Source organism: Convolutriloba macropyga, chromosome 8 (genome assembly GCF_964194025.1).
Source record: "Convolutriloba macropyga chromosome 8, txConMacr16.3, whole genome shotgun sequence".
Taxonomy (NCBI): Eukaryota; Metazoa; Xenacoelomorpha; order Acoela; family Convolutidae; genus Convolutriloba; species Convolutriloba macropyga.
Genome location: NC_134475.1, coordinates 5201061 through 5216640, shown reverse-complemented (window position 1 = coordinate 5216640; position 15580 = coordinate 5201061). Strand labels below are relative to the sequence as shown.

General features: G+C 34.8%; 1 protein-coding gene across 1 annotated transcript in view; it reads left to right on the top strand.

Moving 5' to 3' along the window:
- The window catches only part of LOC142344332 (fibronectin-like), a 62937-nt gene extending 47701 nt beyond the window's left edge, over nucleotides 1–15236 (top strand). Inside the window, exons 8-10 of the mRNA XM_075395919.1 lie at nucleotides 9232–9448; nucleotides 11865–12118; nucleotides 14898–15236. Of these exons, the coding sequence (XP_075252034.1) occupies nucleotides 9232–9448; nucleotides 11865–12118; nucleotides 14898–15236 (810 nt within the window). The remainder of the gene's footprint in view (nucleotides 1–9231; nucleotides 9449–11864; nucleotides 12119–14897) is intronic.
- Nucleotides 15237–15580: the final 344 nt, after the last annotated feature.

Here is a 15580-nt window from a genome sequence, read left to right as displayed (position 1 = left end):
ACCCCATGTTGTACTTTGAAGTTAGAAAGTAATAAAGTGTTTGTACTAAAATGTTTTATTATTTGTATATTCTAAAAGTCAAAATTTGAAGTCGATTTGTTTGTTAAATGTCGAATTTTCACACAACTTTTTTTGTTAAAAGTCAAAAGTAGAACCTCCGATTTTTCGTTAAAAATCAAAAATGTTACCAAACTGTGCGTGCAAAATGTGCAATTTTTTATTTTTTTCTCATTTTTCTTAGTTTTACGGTATGATTTTATGCAAAAAACATAAATTTTAATAATTTTTAAAATGACAGGTTTTGAATCTGTTCTTGCAGCTTAAAAATCGGATTTGTAACAGTAATTTTTTCTTAAAAATCGACTTTTTCTCAACATTTTTTGTTAAATATCGAAAATAAATTCGACAATTTTCTTAAATATCAAAATTAAATTCGGTATTTTTCTTAATTGTCGAAAAACAGATTTTCAATAATAACCAAGTACCTAAATTATCAAGTAACCTTTCGTGTTAATCTTTTATTCTGGAAAACTTGAAAAAAGTAGTTAAAAAATTATAAAATTGAAAATGTAAAATTAATACGAAACACCCAAAAGGTATTCAGAAACTTTATTATTTTTACGAACAAATACAAAATAGTTTACAAAATTGAACATAGAAATCATTCAAAAAGAGTTTCAATAACATATTCTGGTGAGTTCTGAATTTCATTAGCGAAACCTCTTTGTCGCTCAATTCTAACAGGTAGTTGAGTTGGTTGAACAGTGACTGGGGTATTAGGTACATCACTCAAAAAGATAGGGTTGTGAGCTGTTCCTTCCTCAATCGAAGGGGGTTGTCTTTGAGGGTGTAGTTGACATGTCAGTAGATCCATAGTACTGCGCTGGATCAAAGTTTTCCAGATCGTTAAATTACGTGGTGGTACTAGCATCGATACTCAACTCACTATGTTCTCTACTATGAGCTCTTGAAGCTATTTGGAGAAGGTTATTTTCCACCTCCGGGCCTGATACCTTACCTACATCCGGTGTAGTGAATTAACTGTTTGGAATTTGCCCTTCCTCCCAAGGAAATGTGTACTGAAAATTTCCAGCTACGTAGATGGCAGGGAAATCAGATCCATTAACGAGAGGATAGTGGTGTCCACTAACAACAGCAACTTTGTGTCCCATCGCGTGAGATCCGAGCTGATTATCTGTGATTGGGACCTGTCCCTGAAGATATGTATCGAACTGTTGTCGCTGGTGCTCAATAATGTGCCACACAGTAATGGGTAAAGTGATCAGAGACTCATACAGTCCGTTTGATAAATCTCGAACTCCTATCCGAGCAATATCCTCAGTAAAAGAAAATGAGTACAGAAGGTTATTATTTTGAACGGTGAACTCCATTTTGGAGTAAATGATAGAAGAGGTTTTTGTTAGAAAGTGATGAGAATGGATGAAAAGATTCTTGTCGAGAACGTGATAAAAGCAGTCAGTGGACAGAAAGTTATAAAGCAGCAAATTTCCTTTTTAGGAAGCGAACAGGATATATAAATTAGATTTAAACAAAAGTTAGAACTAAAGTAAGTATTTTTAAACAAGAAGAAAGTGAATGTTGGAGCTCGATAGCAGGATAAAATGTTGAGGAGTAGTTAGTATAATGTGAGAAAGTAGTGATGATGTTTTCAGAGAAGTTGGATCAAATGATAATGTCAAAATCAACAACCTCTATATATAGTGTGCTCTGTCCAATCAGACAACAGTAACCAAAGATGGAAGATTTTATGAGAAAAAGTGACGTTTAGCTTGAAATTTCTGGACGAACTGAAATTCAAATCCAAATTTGGGTAAAATTTTCTAACAAGGTAGGAAGTGAAGGATACATACAGGTTTCCGACTATGCTTTTACCTAAACTGGTCTATTTAAGTTGAAATGAAGTGACATAATTTACCAAAAAAGTCAAGCTTTGATAAATTTTTTCCAATTCGTCAAATTTCAGATCAATCTCGGAAAATGTTCCATTTTTGGAATCCAATTTCTGTATATATGCGTTAGGTAAACGAATTTCGAACCTAATCAGTACTCCCACTGCATTGTAGTTGTTGTAATAATGGAAGTACAAAGCACTCTGTAGTGAAGAAGTCATTGTTATTGGTTCTGGGAGAGGAACAAAGTTTGTTTGTTAAATATTTCTGTACTGTTCCAATATATCGGGGACGGAGTTCAAAATGAACAACAATTCGTATTTGCTTACATGCAATTCTGAGGATAAATCGAAAGACTGTTTCGCAATAAACTCCTCATTTTCAAATTTTTTAATAGAGAACGTTGCATACTCAAGTCCTTTACTAAATCGGATTATTCTGTTGGATTTTGTGAAAATGTCCAAAAAATTGTAAAAAAGTATGAATCTACATCAATTTCGTCAAATTTGTATGAATCAGGTATACCTTCTTTTCTCTTGTAAATCTTCTCCAATATTTGTAAGTGGTTTTTGATCAACATGTTTCACAAATGAGTAAAATTTCACGTATTAATCTATTAAAATAAAAAAATGTTAAAAGAGAGAATGAGATATGCAAAACGATATCATTAACTTTTACAACAAGTTTCATAATACTAAAATTTGATTGGTTTGTAGTTTGTAATATAATCACGTTAACGTCAATTGTATATAAGTTATCTTCAATTAAAGTAGGAGTTTTCTTCTCTAATGTTTTAATATTATTGTAAAAACACATTCAGTGTTTTATCGATGAAATTACAAAATTAGTTTGTTTACAATAATATATGTAATCTCTAAGTGAGCAATTATCTGACAGATAGATTTTGTTAAGAAGTGTGTTTTGGGATGAATAGTATTGTTTTGTAAAAAAAAAGTAACACAAATCAGCAATATGACAAATAAATATAACTTAAGATTTCCGATTTTCCTCAAAGGAAAAAGGTTACACATTTTGGATGTTTTCTGGATTTAAATACAATGTAGAATGTAACAGTGTGACTGCTTCGTAGGAAGTTCTTGAACTTTCGTATTGCGTAATGTTACTAAAAATAGAAATTCCGTCATTTCCTTTTATGGAAATAATTAGTCATAAAAGTGTTTCTAACTAAAAAACCAAAAATTGTATTCATTCTCACTTTGTTATCAGATACAGTTGCTCGGCAATTTACTTAAAATTTATTCAATTTATTTTAGATCACAACAATACAATGACTTCTCTTGATAGAAATCTACCTGTCAAATGCGCAAAGTGCGAGAAAATGGTTGTCAAGCAGCAAATGGCTCGACACAAAAAATCGTGCGATAGTGGGACTTTAAAATGTCCCAAGTGTCCACATTTCTACACAAAGAGGAAAGAGGACTTGAACTACCACCTTGCTAAGCATCACGCTCCTCAAGAAAAGAAGCTTAGTACAGTGTGCACTATATGCTTGGTGGAATTTCCAAGTTTTTTTTCTCTTCAACAACATAAGAGACGGAAACACGGAACATCGACCAAAGTTGGAACCAAATCCAGCGAAAGCTTGAAAGAAGTACTAGAATCGGAAGAATTGGATAGGAACAACGAACAGTTACAGCAGGAACTTAGCGCCTGTCAACACTTCTTCGACAATACTGAGATGGAGAATGGGAGACATAGAGTATTCAATTTTAAATTGTCGAGACTTGATCCCAGCGAAATTAATGAAAAACTGAAGGAAGTGTTTGAAAAGCTTAACTGTGCTGCAAAAATAAATTTATCCCTGGGATTTATTTTACGAAATGTTGACACAGACGAATACCGATACTTTTATGCTCATGAGAACATTACCTTCTTTGAGAAGTCTCATTTACTTTGTTCTAAGGGAGACTCAGTCTCACTTCAGGATAGAGTAGAGAAATTGGATTTGATTGAGACTTGTGCTCAAGAAAAGGCAAACACAAAATGGCGGTATGCACTAACTACGAATGTAACAGTTTTCTGTGCTCTTCTCAAAAATATCCCAATGGGATGTTTAGATGCTGTTATACCTGAACAGTTGTTGAGGAGAAGCGATGTAAATTGTCTTGTTACGAATGGATACGGAGAAACCTACAAGGACTATCTTTGCTTGTTTAGAGCTGTGGCTGTTCACTTGTATGGATCAGCTGAGCTGGAAACAAACGCAGCTAATTTGTTCAGTGACTTTCTCCACGAGTCTGGTCATGACGCAATTAACTTTAGAGGAGTGTCAATGGATCACCTTGTGTTTGTTGAAAACGCTATAAAACACAACATTTTCATTTATGACATTGACATTGAGGACGGGGATTTTGTAGGTGAACTTGCCAGAAGAAGTATTGAGATGTACGAGAACAACATTAATCTACTGCGCTACAACAACCACATTTGCTATGTTGATGATATCAACACGTTCTTCAAACGATTCCGCTGTCCTGATTGTGATTCCTTTATTAAGCGTGCTGGTAATTTCCACCGTCACGTGAAATCTTTTAAAGATAGGATACAGCACATTTATCCGAAGAGTGTTTACACTTTGAGAGAAACTTTGTTCGATAAACTGGACGGTGTTGGAATTGGATATGAGGAAGAACAAAAACTGTTCAAAAACTGTTCAAATATGGCTGTATTTGACTTCGAATCAATCTGCGTTCCATCTAGTGAACTAAAAGATACCAATACACCTACTTGGATAGGAAAACATGAACCAATATCTATGTCAATTTCCTCTAATTTATTACAAGAACCTATTTTCCTTTGCAACAGAGACCCCAAGACACCGATTGTATCTTTTGTTGAAGCATTAGAAGAACTAGCTAGCAGAAGTAAAGCAGAAATGTTGCAAAAATTTTCCTCAATTGAAAATGCAATTAAAAACAGAGTAAGTTCTATTTTCGAGAAACTAAATGGAAGGAAAGATGAGAGTACTCCAATGTTTGAATTTCAATATATCGAAGAAGAAGAAATTGATATGTCGACTCAATTCCTCCAAATTCAGAAAAATCAACTTCTCGAACTACAACAACATTTTGAACGTTATGTCAGCATTTTACCTGTATTTGGATTCAACAGCGGGAAATATGATCTGAATCTTATCAAGTCTTATTTACTACCCTACCTCATTCACGAGCACGATATTCAACCAACGGTTATTAAAAAAGCTAATCATTTTGTATCCGTTAAATTTGATGATGTTCAGTTTCTCGATATTCTAAACTTTCTTGGTGGAGCAACATCACTAGATTCGTTCCTCAAAGCTTACAAGACAAATGAGACCACAGGATTTTTCCCTTATGAATGGTTCGACTCACCAAACAAATTGGATGTAACTTTCCTTCCCCCTTACGAATGTTTATTTAGTAAGTTGAGAGATCACAATCCCTTGGAAAAAGAATTTACGGATTTCACAAAATTGTTGAATAGTGGACTTTCCCAACAGGAGGCTCTGAAAAAACTTAGGTTGAAGTTGAAGGTAGTGCCCCCCTCGGGATTCGACAACTACAATTACCTGGAAAGTGTGTGGGAGCACGAACAAATGACGACTTTTCAAGACTTTGTCAGGTGGTATAATAACAAAGATGTTGTCCCGACACTAGAAGCGATGCAGAAAATGATGGGATTCTATCATAACAAAGGGATTGACATGTTAAAACTGGGTTGCACACTACCTAATTTAGCAAATATTTGTCTACACAAATCAACTAATTGCAAATTCTATCCTTTCGTTGAAGCAGAAAAAGATTTACATGATAAAATACGCCAAGATATGACCGGTGGTCCCTCTATTGTGTTTACTAGAAAAGCGATTGTGGATCAAACCTATATTCGAAACACAGAAAATATTTGCAAATCAATTGTTGGTATAGACGCCCGTCAACTTTACCCCTTCTCAATGTGTCAAGAAATGCCCACTGGGCTTTACACTAGATAGGAGTGTAAAGCTTTGATTCAGACTCTCAGAAGTTTAAAGCTAGACAAAATAAATCGAGGAAATTTGAGAACATGGTTATGTCCTACCTACAATCTCAGCGTCCTAACTGCACTATTGAAAGCTACTACACAACTGGAACTCAGAAAAAGATTGATTGTTTTAATGTAGACGGATTTTGTGCTCACTGTAAAACTATTTTTGAAGCAATGGGTTGTTACTTTCACTTTTGTGCATGTCAGGAAGCAAGAGCAAGCATGTCAGAGGAAGAGACTCAGAAAGGATTAAAGAAACGGGAATTCGATGAACTAAGACGAGACTATTTGCGAAACAAAGGATATAAAGTTGTTGAGATATGGGAATGTAACTGGTGGGAAACTGTCAAAGGTGATGAATCTGTAAAAATTCACGTGAGAAACAATTTCCCATTCAAGCTACCTCTGACACAAGAATCTCTACTTACAAACATAAGAGAAGATAAACTATTTGGTTACGTTCAGTGTGATCTCGAAGTTCCAGATGGGTTGAAACACAAGTTCTCGAACTTTCCACCAATCTTTAAAAACTTTAATGTTAGTCGAGCAGATATTGGTGATTATATGAGGGATTATGCAATTGATAACGATTTACTCAAGCAACCGCAACGCATGTTAATTTCAAGCTTCAAGTTGCAGAATGGAACAGTCATAACACCTTTACTCAACTTTTACCTTAGTCTTGGGCTAAAATGCACCAAAATTTATCGCTTCGTTCAGTACACACCCAAAAAATGCTTCAACAATTTTGTCCAATCGGTTGTTGATGCTAGAAGAGTTGGAGATGAAAATCCTGAATCAAGAGTTGTAGCAGAAACAATGAAATTGTTAGGGAATAGTTCCTATGGTTACCAAATCATGGACAGAAGCAGACATACAGAGACAAAATACTTGAACGATGAAAAGACACACAAAGCTATCAACGGGAATTTGTTTAAGAGACTTAACAGTGGGTCAAAAAAACTATACGAAGTTGAACTAATTGAGCACCGTAAACCGATAATAGTCGGCTTTTTTATACTTCAGTACGCAAAATTACGTATGTTGGAGCTTTATTACAATTTTTTTGATAAATTTTGCGATGTCGAAACGTTCGAAGAGTTAGAAATGGACACTGACTCCTTATACTTAGCTCTAGCGCACGATAATTTGAACGATTGCATTCGTCCATCTAAAAAAGCAGATTGGGAAACTCTGAGGGAACACGATTGTGATGATTCTTTCAAAGCTGATGCTGTACAAAATTTCTTCCCTAGAACTTGTTGTGATAAACATAAAAAGCACGATAAGCGTGAACCAGGTCTGTTCAAGGAAGAATTTAGTCTCTGTAGCAAAACATATTCTTGCTACGATGCCAAATCGGATAAGTACAAATTCAGCAGCAAAGGACTGAACAAACGAACATTGGAAGAGACCGGAGATGGACCATTGGAAAAATAGGTGAGTGATGGAAGAAATCATCAATTTAACATCTACAAATACAGGATTTCGGACAATCAACCACTGCGTCGCTACCTATGAACAAACAAAGAAAGGAATCTCATATTTTTATCCTAAACGAAAAGTGTTATCTGATGGAATTCATACTGTACCCCTGAACTTGTAATTTATTTAATCAATTTTTGTATTGTGAGCGCTCTCTGTTGTGGTTAAAATTACTTATAATGTACTTGATTAATACTGTGTCTGTCTTTTTGTACCTTCATAATTCATTCTTTTAAAAATTTTCAATTTTCTCAATTTTAGTGGATATAACTGACATTAATACATTGCGGCGGCTATACCTAATCTTAATACATTGCGGGGGCTATACCTAATCTTAATACATTGCGGCGGCTATACCTAATCTTAAAACATTGCGGTCGCTATACCTAATCTTAATACATTGCGGCGGCTATACCTAATCTTAAAACATTGCGGCGGCTATACCTAACCTTAATACATTGCGGCGGCTATACCTAATCTTAATACATTGCGGCGGCTATACCTAATCTTAATAAATTGCGGCGGCTATACCTAATCTTAATACATTGCGGCGGCTATACCTAATCTTAATACATTGCGGCGGCTATACCTAATCTTAATACATTGCGGCGGCTATACCTCACCTTAATACATTGCGGCGGCTATACCTAATCTTAATACATTGCGGCGGCTATACCTAATCTTAATACATTGCGGCGGCTATACCTAATCTTAATACATTGCGGCGGCTATACTTAATCTTAATACATCGCGGCGGCTATACCTAATCTTAATACATTGCGGCGGCTATACCTAATCTTAATACATTGCGGCGGCTTTACCTAATCTTAATACATCGCTGTGGCTAAAACAATTCCCCGCCTGTACGTACGCGCTGACTGTACAATTACCCGCCTGTATAATTCCCCTGCGCGCTGCATGTATAATTCCCTGCTAATCCCTACATGACCTCTAAAATCACGTGACAAGTGGCTCCGGAAAATCACCCTGGTCTGCTCCTGCCTTACTACTCACCCCCTGGAACACCCCTAGATTTATCCCCAATCTTAATACATTGCAGAGGATATTCCTAATCTTAATACGTGACGGCGGCTATAACTAATCTTAATACGTGGCGGCCGCTGTAACTAATCCTAATACGTGGCGCCCGCTATAACTAATCTTAATACGTGGCGCCCGCTATAAACTAATCTTAATACGTGGCGCCGCTATAACCTATCTTAATACATGTACGCCGCCTATACCCTATCTTAATACATTAGTGTAGACCCTCTCTCGAAAATAACTCCTATACCCTATCTTAATACATGGGGTCTACACCCCCCCCCCCCGGGAGCCTTACTCACTCTATTACTACTGACATCAACTTTAATTGCATTATTTAAGGAAATTTAGAAGTAAATTGGAGTCCAGAATAGAAAAATTTTATCGTTCAGTCTTTTCTTAGTCGAGCATAAACCTATGAAAAATTTTACTTTTGATTTTTTCAGTTTCAAAAAAAGTATATTGGAATATCTTAGGACAAGCAAAAGTTATTTGAGACGTTTTATTTTGAGCACATCTCTACCATGGAAGAAAATAAATTAAACAATTGAACACAAACTAAGTAGTCGAAAAGAAATAAATATTGTCCTAAAGTTTCCCTCCTCTTGACTTTTAATTTGACTTTAGCAGTTTCTCAGCAATTCCTACGACTTGTATGGAAAATATTACATTTTCAAATGGTAATTAATTACAGCTGTTTGGCAAGCAACTAATTCTAGAAGTTCCTTTTTCAAATTGAGGCTTAAACGCCCACTGTTGGCTTTTTCAGGACTACCCTGCTCTCGTGGGGGGCAACGAGTACTCTATTGAGATCCGCGGGAGGAGTTACGAGAGACAAACTGACCCCCTCATTCTTACAACTTTCATCTTCCCACTGGCCAGTGACCCCCCAGTTCCAGTCTACCAGTCTGACCAGTCTGCCATTCTCCACTGGCCAGTTGCCGAAATCATAGATAACACGTGGGTGTTCGTCTGGTGTGATGAAGGTAAAAAAATTCTGAACAATTTTGACAAAAAATTTATACAATAGCCCAGATCAGATGGTCCAGGCTATGTTTCTAGTTCAAATATTGAAAGTCAGTATAGGTCCAGAACAATTTAGGCTAAAATAGTAAAGACAAATTAACCGGGGCACTTTTGGGGTAAAATTCAGGTGTACTGATACCTGCAACTCACCTGAACTGTAGTTCGGGAATATTTTTTTACTTGATCTGTTCAGGTACAATTGCCTGAACAGCTAGTTTTCACTGATTTATGCATTGCTACGATCATTTTTGAGTTCAACTAAGAGACTTAGAAAAGAAATTTAGAAGTATTAACTGAAAGCATTCTGTCCATTGAACATGTTGTGCTTTTGAACATACAATGTCAGGTGACAAAAAAGAACCTATAATGCTGAAACGGACGCTGGACAGAGTAATTCAGTGCTGAATCAAGTTAATAAAAATCTATATTTAGATTGAGAATTAAAAAAAGAACTGATATTTATAATTATCGGCTTTAAATACCTAGTTATCGGTACTTGGAATAATGAACAAGTAGTTTTCTGACTAAAAGAAAATTTCGAGTGATTCTCCGCTACAAATTAGATTGCCAGAGAAACTCTAGCGAAAAATCCCAAGTTAAAGAAAACAAATCCGTACCTAAAATTTTTCCAAAAAATTGGAAAAAACGGAAAAATTGCATGTGAAAACCGGTTTTTGACTTGCGACGGTAACCAAAGGAAGAAAACAGCGGATTGCGCTTCTGAAAACACAAGATAGAAACGTGGCATGCTTGACCCAAAGTTTCAGTTTGTGCATTTTTACCTCAGAGACGGTCATAGCCAATTTTGGAGAATGAATTCGCAGCCAAAAAGTTTTGGCGCATTTTATGTTTTGAAAGTGATGAAAAATCAAAATTTTTGTTGTTCTTGTCCACAATGCTTTAGCATAAGTTTATGGACTTCAGCGCTAATTTTGGTGTAATATCTAGAGAAAATGGCAAACATTGAAGTAAAGTTTTCCAAATTATACATTTTTTATGCCAATATCACGACTCGAAAAAAAATCACAAAACATTTGGTAGAAAACTGAAAAAATGTGGAAAGTTTTGTGTGATTTATAAAATCCTATTATTTCTATTAAACTGGGCTATGCCTCAACAAAAATGTGTCATGTTGACCCAGAACTGTTAATTTTGCAATTTTTTTAAATTATTCAAAGTTTCAATTAAAAAAAGCTAAACAATTTTTTATTTTTCCGGACACCAAATAATTTGAATTTTCTTACTACTGTAATCAGCTGAAAAAGATCTGTTAAAAATAGATATAGCTAATTTTTTAGTACAGTGTACATTACAAGATTGATTTACGAGGCACAAGAGGTGATTCACTGTGGGCTGTGAACAACACTTGCTCAATTGTCAACTACACTTTCAATATTTTGTCATTACTGTTCAGTTTTAAATTTTCTCGTTGTAGTTTTTTATGCAACCATATGTTATCCTAACGTTTTTTTGCTGCTAAAATTGTTCATTTTCTCAAAATTGTGAAGATAAATGTAATTTACAAGTGTAATTAAGAACACGTGTAAAGACATAGGCTGTGATCTTTGAATAGAATCGAGTGCAAATTTTGCTCGAATTCGCTCTTCTGGCTTGTTGTCAATTAGACTATAATTTTTGGGGGCTAAACTCTTAAAATTGTTGGTGTCCTGGAGTACTGGGGAAACCGTTCTTGCTCCGCAGAATTTGTTTTCAAATTATATTAACTCTGCATGAAAAGTTCCTAGACCTCAATCCCTTTTTTGAAGATGTTTGCAAAATGAGCGGCTTGTATTCGATTTGGCGGAAAGTTTTTTTAAAAGGCGCGAAATTGGAGGATTTCAAAACTTCGAATTTGTAAACTTCACTATGTTCATACCACAAAAAACATTATCCGATCTGTGAAATGAAGCAAAAATGAAACGAGTTGCGACCACTAAAAGCCACGGCATATTGACAATGAGGAAATGATGACTTCTCCTATTTTTGTTTTGTGTTCTTTCAAAACTACAGGACATACTTATCTTAACAACAATCGTGTCATGAAACCAGGAACTGTCTTTAACTGTCTTTGAACCAATTTAAGAAACTAATCAAAAATCCATAGTTTTAAAGCAGTTTAGCTATTAAGTCTTACTTACTTACCCTGAATAATGCTCTTAATATGTACCAAACTTGTCTTAGAAGAGCCCAAGTTTTTTTGAAGCAAAAATTTAACTCATTTCGACCAATTTTACAAAATTATACAAGAACCAATTCTGGGCTAAAATCTTCCGATAGCCCGAATTGCGTTTAGATAATGTCAAACTTAAATGCTTTAATTTGATTAAAATGATTTAATTAAATCATTAAATGATTTAATTTGAGTTTCTTTTTTAGGAGAAAACAGTCATCAGGTTTTCCAACTAACATCATCCTCAACCCAAACAAGACCCTACCTCCAAATAGGTCTATACTACTGGGTAGTCCACGTATATGAAAGGAACCTCCTGGTTGACAACCAGGTTGCAATTGGATACCTGTTCTACCAACCTGTCCACGTGATCAAGTTTTGTGACACTCAGGATGAGCCACCTGTAGTTCTTGGTTACGAAGAGGTCATTTGGGAATTGAGTGTCGGTCCTGTTAACAATGTAAGTTTTGGACCCCCAAAATATTGCTTCCATTTTTTCATCAACGGTAACACCTGGACATTCGTCAACCAGGAGAAAGATCAGCATTGGGTTCGAACGAGTATCATAAAAATGAGTTTTTCTGAATGATCAATATCGGAAGTCATTCAAATCGATATTCCGTAATCAAGAAAACTTATTTGCAAAAATTACCAAAAATTATCTAATAAAACCAGCTTGGGTACTCCAAAGCAATTTCAATTTATACTTAACTGTTAAGCTTTATAATTCGTTTTGAGAATCAACTGATCAAAAACATGTGAATTCATCTTAACTTGTTATTTTGAACCTATGCTAAATTTCAAATTTTATCGTAAATTTCAATCTCTTCAAACAAGAAACATGGAGCAAATATGAATAAAAATGATAAAATTCTCGGGTGTATAACTTTGCTCAGGCTAGACTCAAAACCATCAAAAAAAGACAACTCTTAAGAGAAAGCTCTTCAAATTTTTGCATTTCTTACAAAATCTACAAAAGTCATCGACGTCCTATTCTTTTGTCGTAGAGTGACTTTCGCTATTGAAAATAATTGCCAGGAACAACAGATCCCGATATACATTGAATGGATTCTTAACTTATGGCCGTTAATGCAAATTTCACCCAATAAACGTAAAAGATGGTTTTTGTTAAGACACTTGTAGGGTCTCTCCAGTATAATTACAGAAATAAATTCTGACTTTGTAGATTAAACCGCTTCATCTTTTTTTCGTGATAGCAAATTAATGTATAACTTAGAAAGTGCTGCTGTTGTTGTAGAATTTTCTTAGCCGAGGAAAAGAAAACGTGCGAACCAAAATTTTTCGATATATTATATTCGGTTTTCAGTCCAATGAAGCAACCTTAAAAATTGGCTCACCAAATTTCTTGGTTATTCTTTATTCTTCTGAGGGCCTGAATGTTTTTGATTGTTTCAGATCTTATCTTTAGATTTTAGATTTTTAACTTTAATATGACCAAGAAAAAAGATTACATTTTTACTTTTTCTGAAGGAAAAACATCAAAGTTTTCCCTTCGTTTAAGTTGTTTAGGAACCTCATGCGGAAAGAAACAAGACTCTTTAAATTCCTCCGCATGTTTGTTGTTATGGAGAAGTAGTAACTCCCTGTTATGACGATGTTGTAGTCATAGATCTCTTATTTAAGGAAAAGTTTCAGTCAAAAAACTTCCATTTGTGGAAAAATTTTGGCCTTCAGATGAAAAACTTTTTCGTTTACGACAGAGTTGTATGTTAACTAATATTTTGAAACTTTTTTGATTTAGGAAATCAATGATTCATAATACAAAAGTTCTATGAGTTCTCTTGTAAGATCTTTTGTCAATTCAAGGTCGTATATAATAGCGAAATTTCTCTCTAAAGCACCTCTATTGAAAATACAGAGAAGTTTGACATGGATGAGAGCTCTTCATTGTATTGTAATCATTTATTTTATATCTTTACAAAATGGAGTGAATTTGACATGAACAAAATGTCTAAATGTGTTCGCCATTTTTTCCGAAATTAATTCGTGAGACTGGAACGCATGAGTATTATAATAGTTATGTTCACAAGTAAATCAATGCAGGGAGTTGTATAATGTCATCACTCAATTTTTGTTTGATAAAATTGAGAGGGAAGACGAAATTGACCATTATTTTTTTAAATCTCATCTAAAACTTACTATTTTTTCATTGAAATTTGGGTGGTCAAACAAAACATTCTCGAGCTTATTCGTTAGAGAAATGAACAAATGTTCTTTCTGGTACATTTCTTTCATTTGTTTTGCTACTACCTCAAACACTTTGGGTTTGTTCTTCTTGTTTAAAAAATAACAGTACTCTCAACAAATTTGCCAAAAAAAGTTCACTTAATTTAAAAACTAAATTGAGTGTAAAATTTTTTTCTTACAAATTAATTAGGTGGTATACTTTTCCGTAATAAAAAGCAAAAGATAATCAACGATAATTTTTTCGTTAATCCCACGTTTGAACACTATTGGGAGCAATTTCTCTAAGTTTTAAAAAACCTAACTCTATAAACTGGACCAAAAACTGTTCCAGCAGTTCTTTTCGTATTTGCCCTTAAAGTCATTTTGAGTTAAAGTCTAACAGGGTCTTTCCTAACCATTTTAGGGTCCAGTTTCGTTTCCTTTTTTCATAAGTCAAGGAACTGATTTTTTGGGATTCGCTCTCGATTGATTGTACTTTTAAAATCTTCTGGTAACCCTAGTCTGGACCAGACTGATCAAAAACGGTCAAAATATTGTGGCAAGTGACCGTTTTTGATTGACATTGAACGTTCTTGTCTGGTAATTTTAGGAAATAATCGTCTTTGATCGATTTGTAGGATACTAGTGCCCTAGTTTATTTAGGAAACTCTGGTTTTGAACGTCGTTGACCGTTTTTATGATCGAGTCAACGCAATTAAAGGTCCGCGTTCAAAATCATCAATGCAAATTATGCAACCCGGTTCAAAGCGTCAACGCGGTAAAGTTAGGTTTTCATACGGTGTCTTCATATGCTGACAATTTTTTATATTTTTCATAAAAAATAGTGGATTTCAATCGAGTCAAAAGTTATTCAAATGACATCGAACACATACTCAATCATGCCCTAAATCTAAAACGTTACTAATAGTTTTTACATTTTCGTAAATTTTAAGTCATATGATGCGAGCGATTCAGCGGGTTCTCATCGTATTTACACGACAAAGTTGGAAGAAAATTTGTACCTCTAAATTTTTACACTGCAGCCATTTTAGCCCATGTGGTTCAACAGCTACACTGTAAATTGGGGAATACCAACTCCTATCAACAGCTGTGATGTTGAACTAAAAAATGCGGACACAAATACAGTAATTAACAACTACAACATTGATCTCACTACAAGTGAAATTGATTCTGGAACTTCATTGACTCCGGGTAACAGGTACCTGGTTGCAATTGATTGCCAAGATACAGTTTCTGGGCAGGTTATCTCGACGTTGACAGCGGAATTCAGAACGTATCCGAAATCACCTCAAATCACTCATTTTCAACTTGACTCGACCACCAGACGATTTCAGTTTGTGCAGGACGTGACAGGAACGGAATTTTATTAAATATTATATTTCTTTAAGGAAACCAGATGAAATCGAATGAAATCGAAAAATTGCCACAAAAACAAAACTCTGATTGCACCGAATTAGTGAGCAGAAAAAATTTTTTCAAAGCCAATTAATTACAGCAGCATTTTTGCAGAGATTTTGGGCCGAATTTTGCTTTTTAGCTTAAATTTAACGGTTTTTTTTCTGAAAAAATCGAATTGAACATTAATTAAATTCTCGGCTCTTTCATTTTTGTGCCCCTCAGCACCAGCAAGTGCCATTACATAGTAAATCAATTTGTAAAAATGTGGCATGTTCAGTTGGGGGTGCAAATAATGTCCACCCACTAAGCCATACCC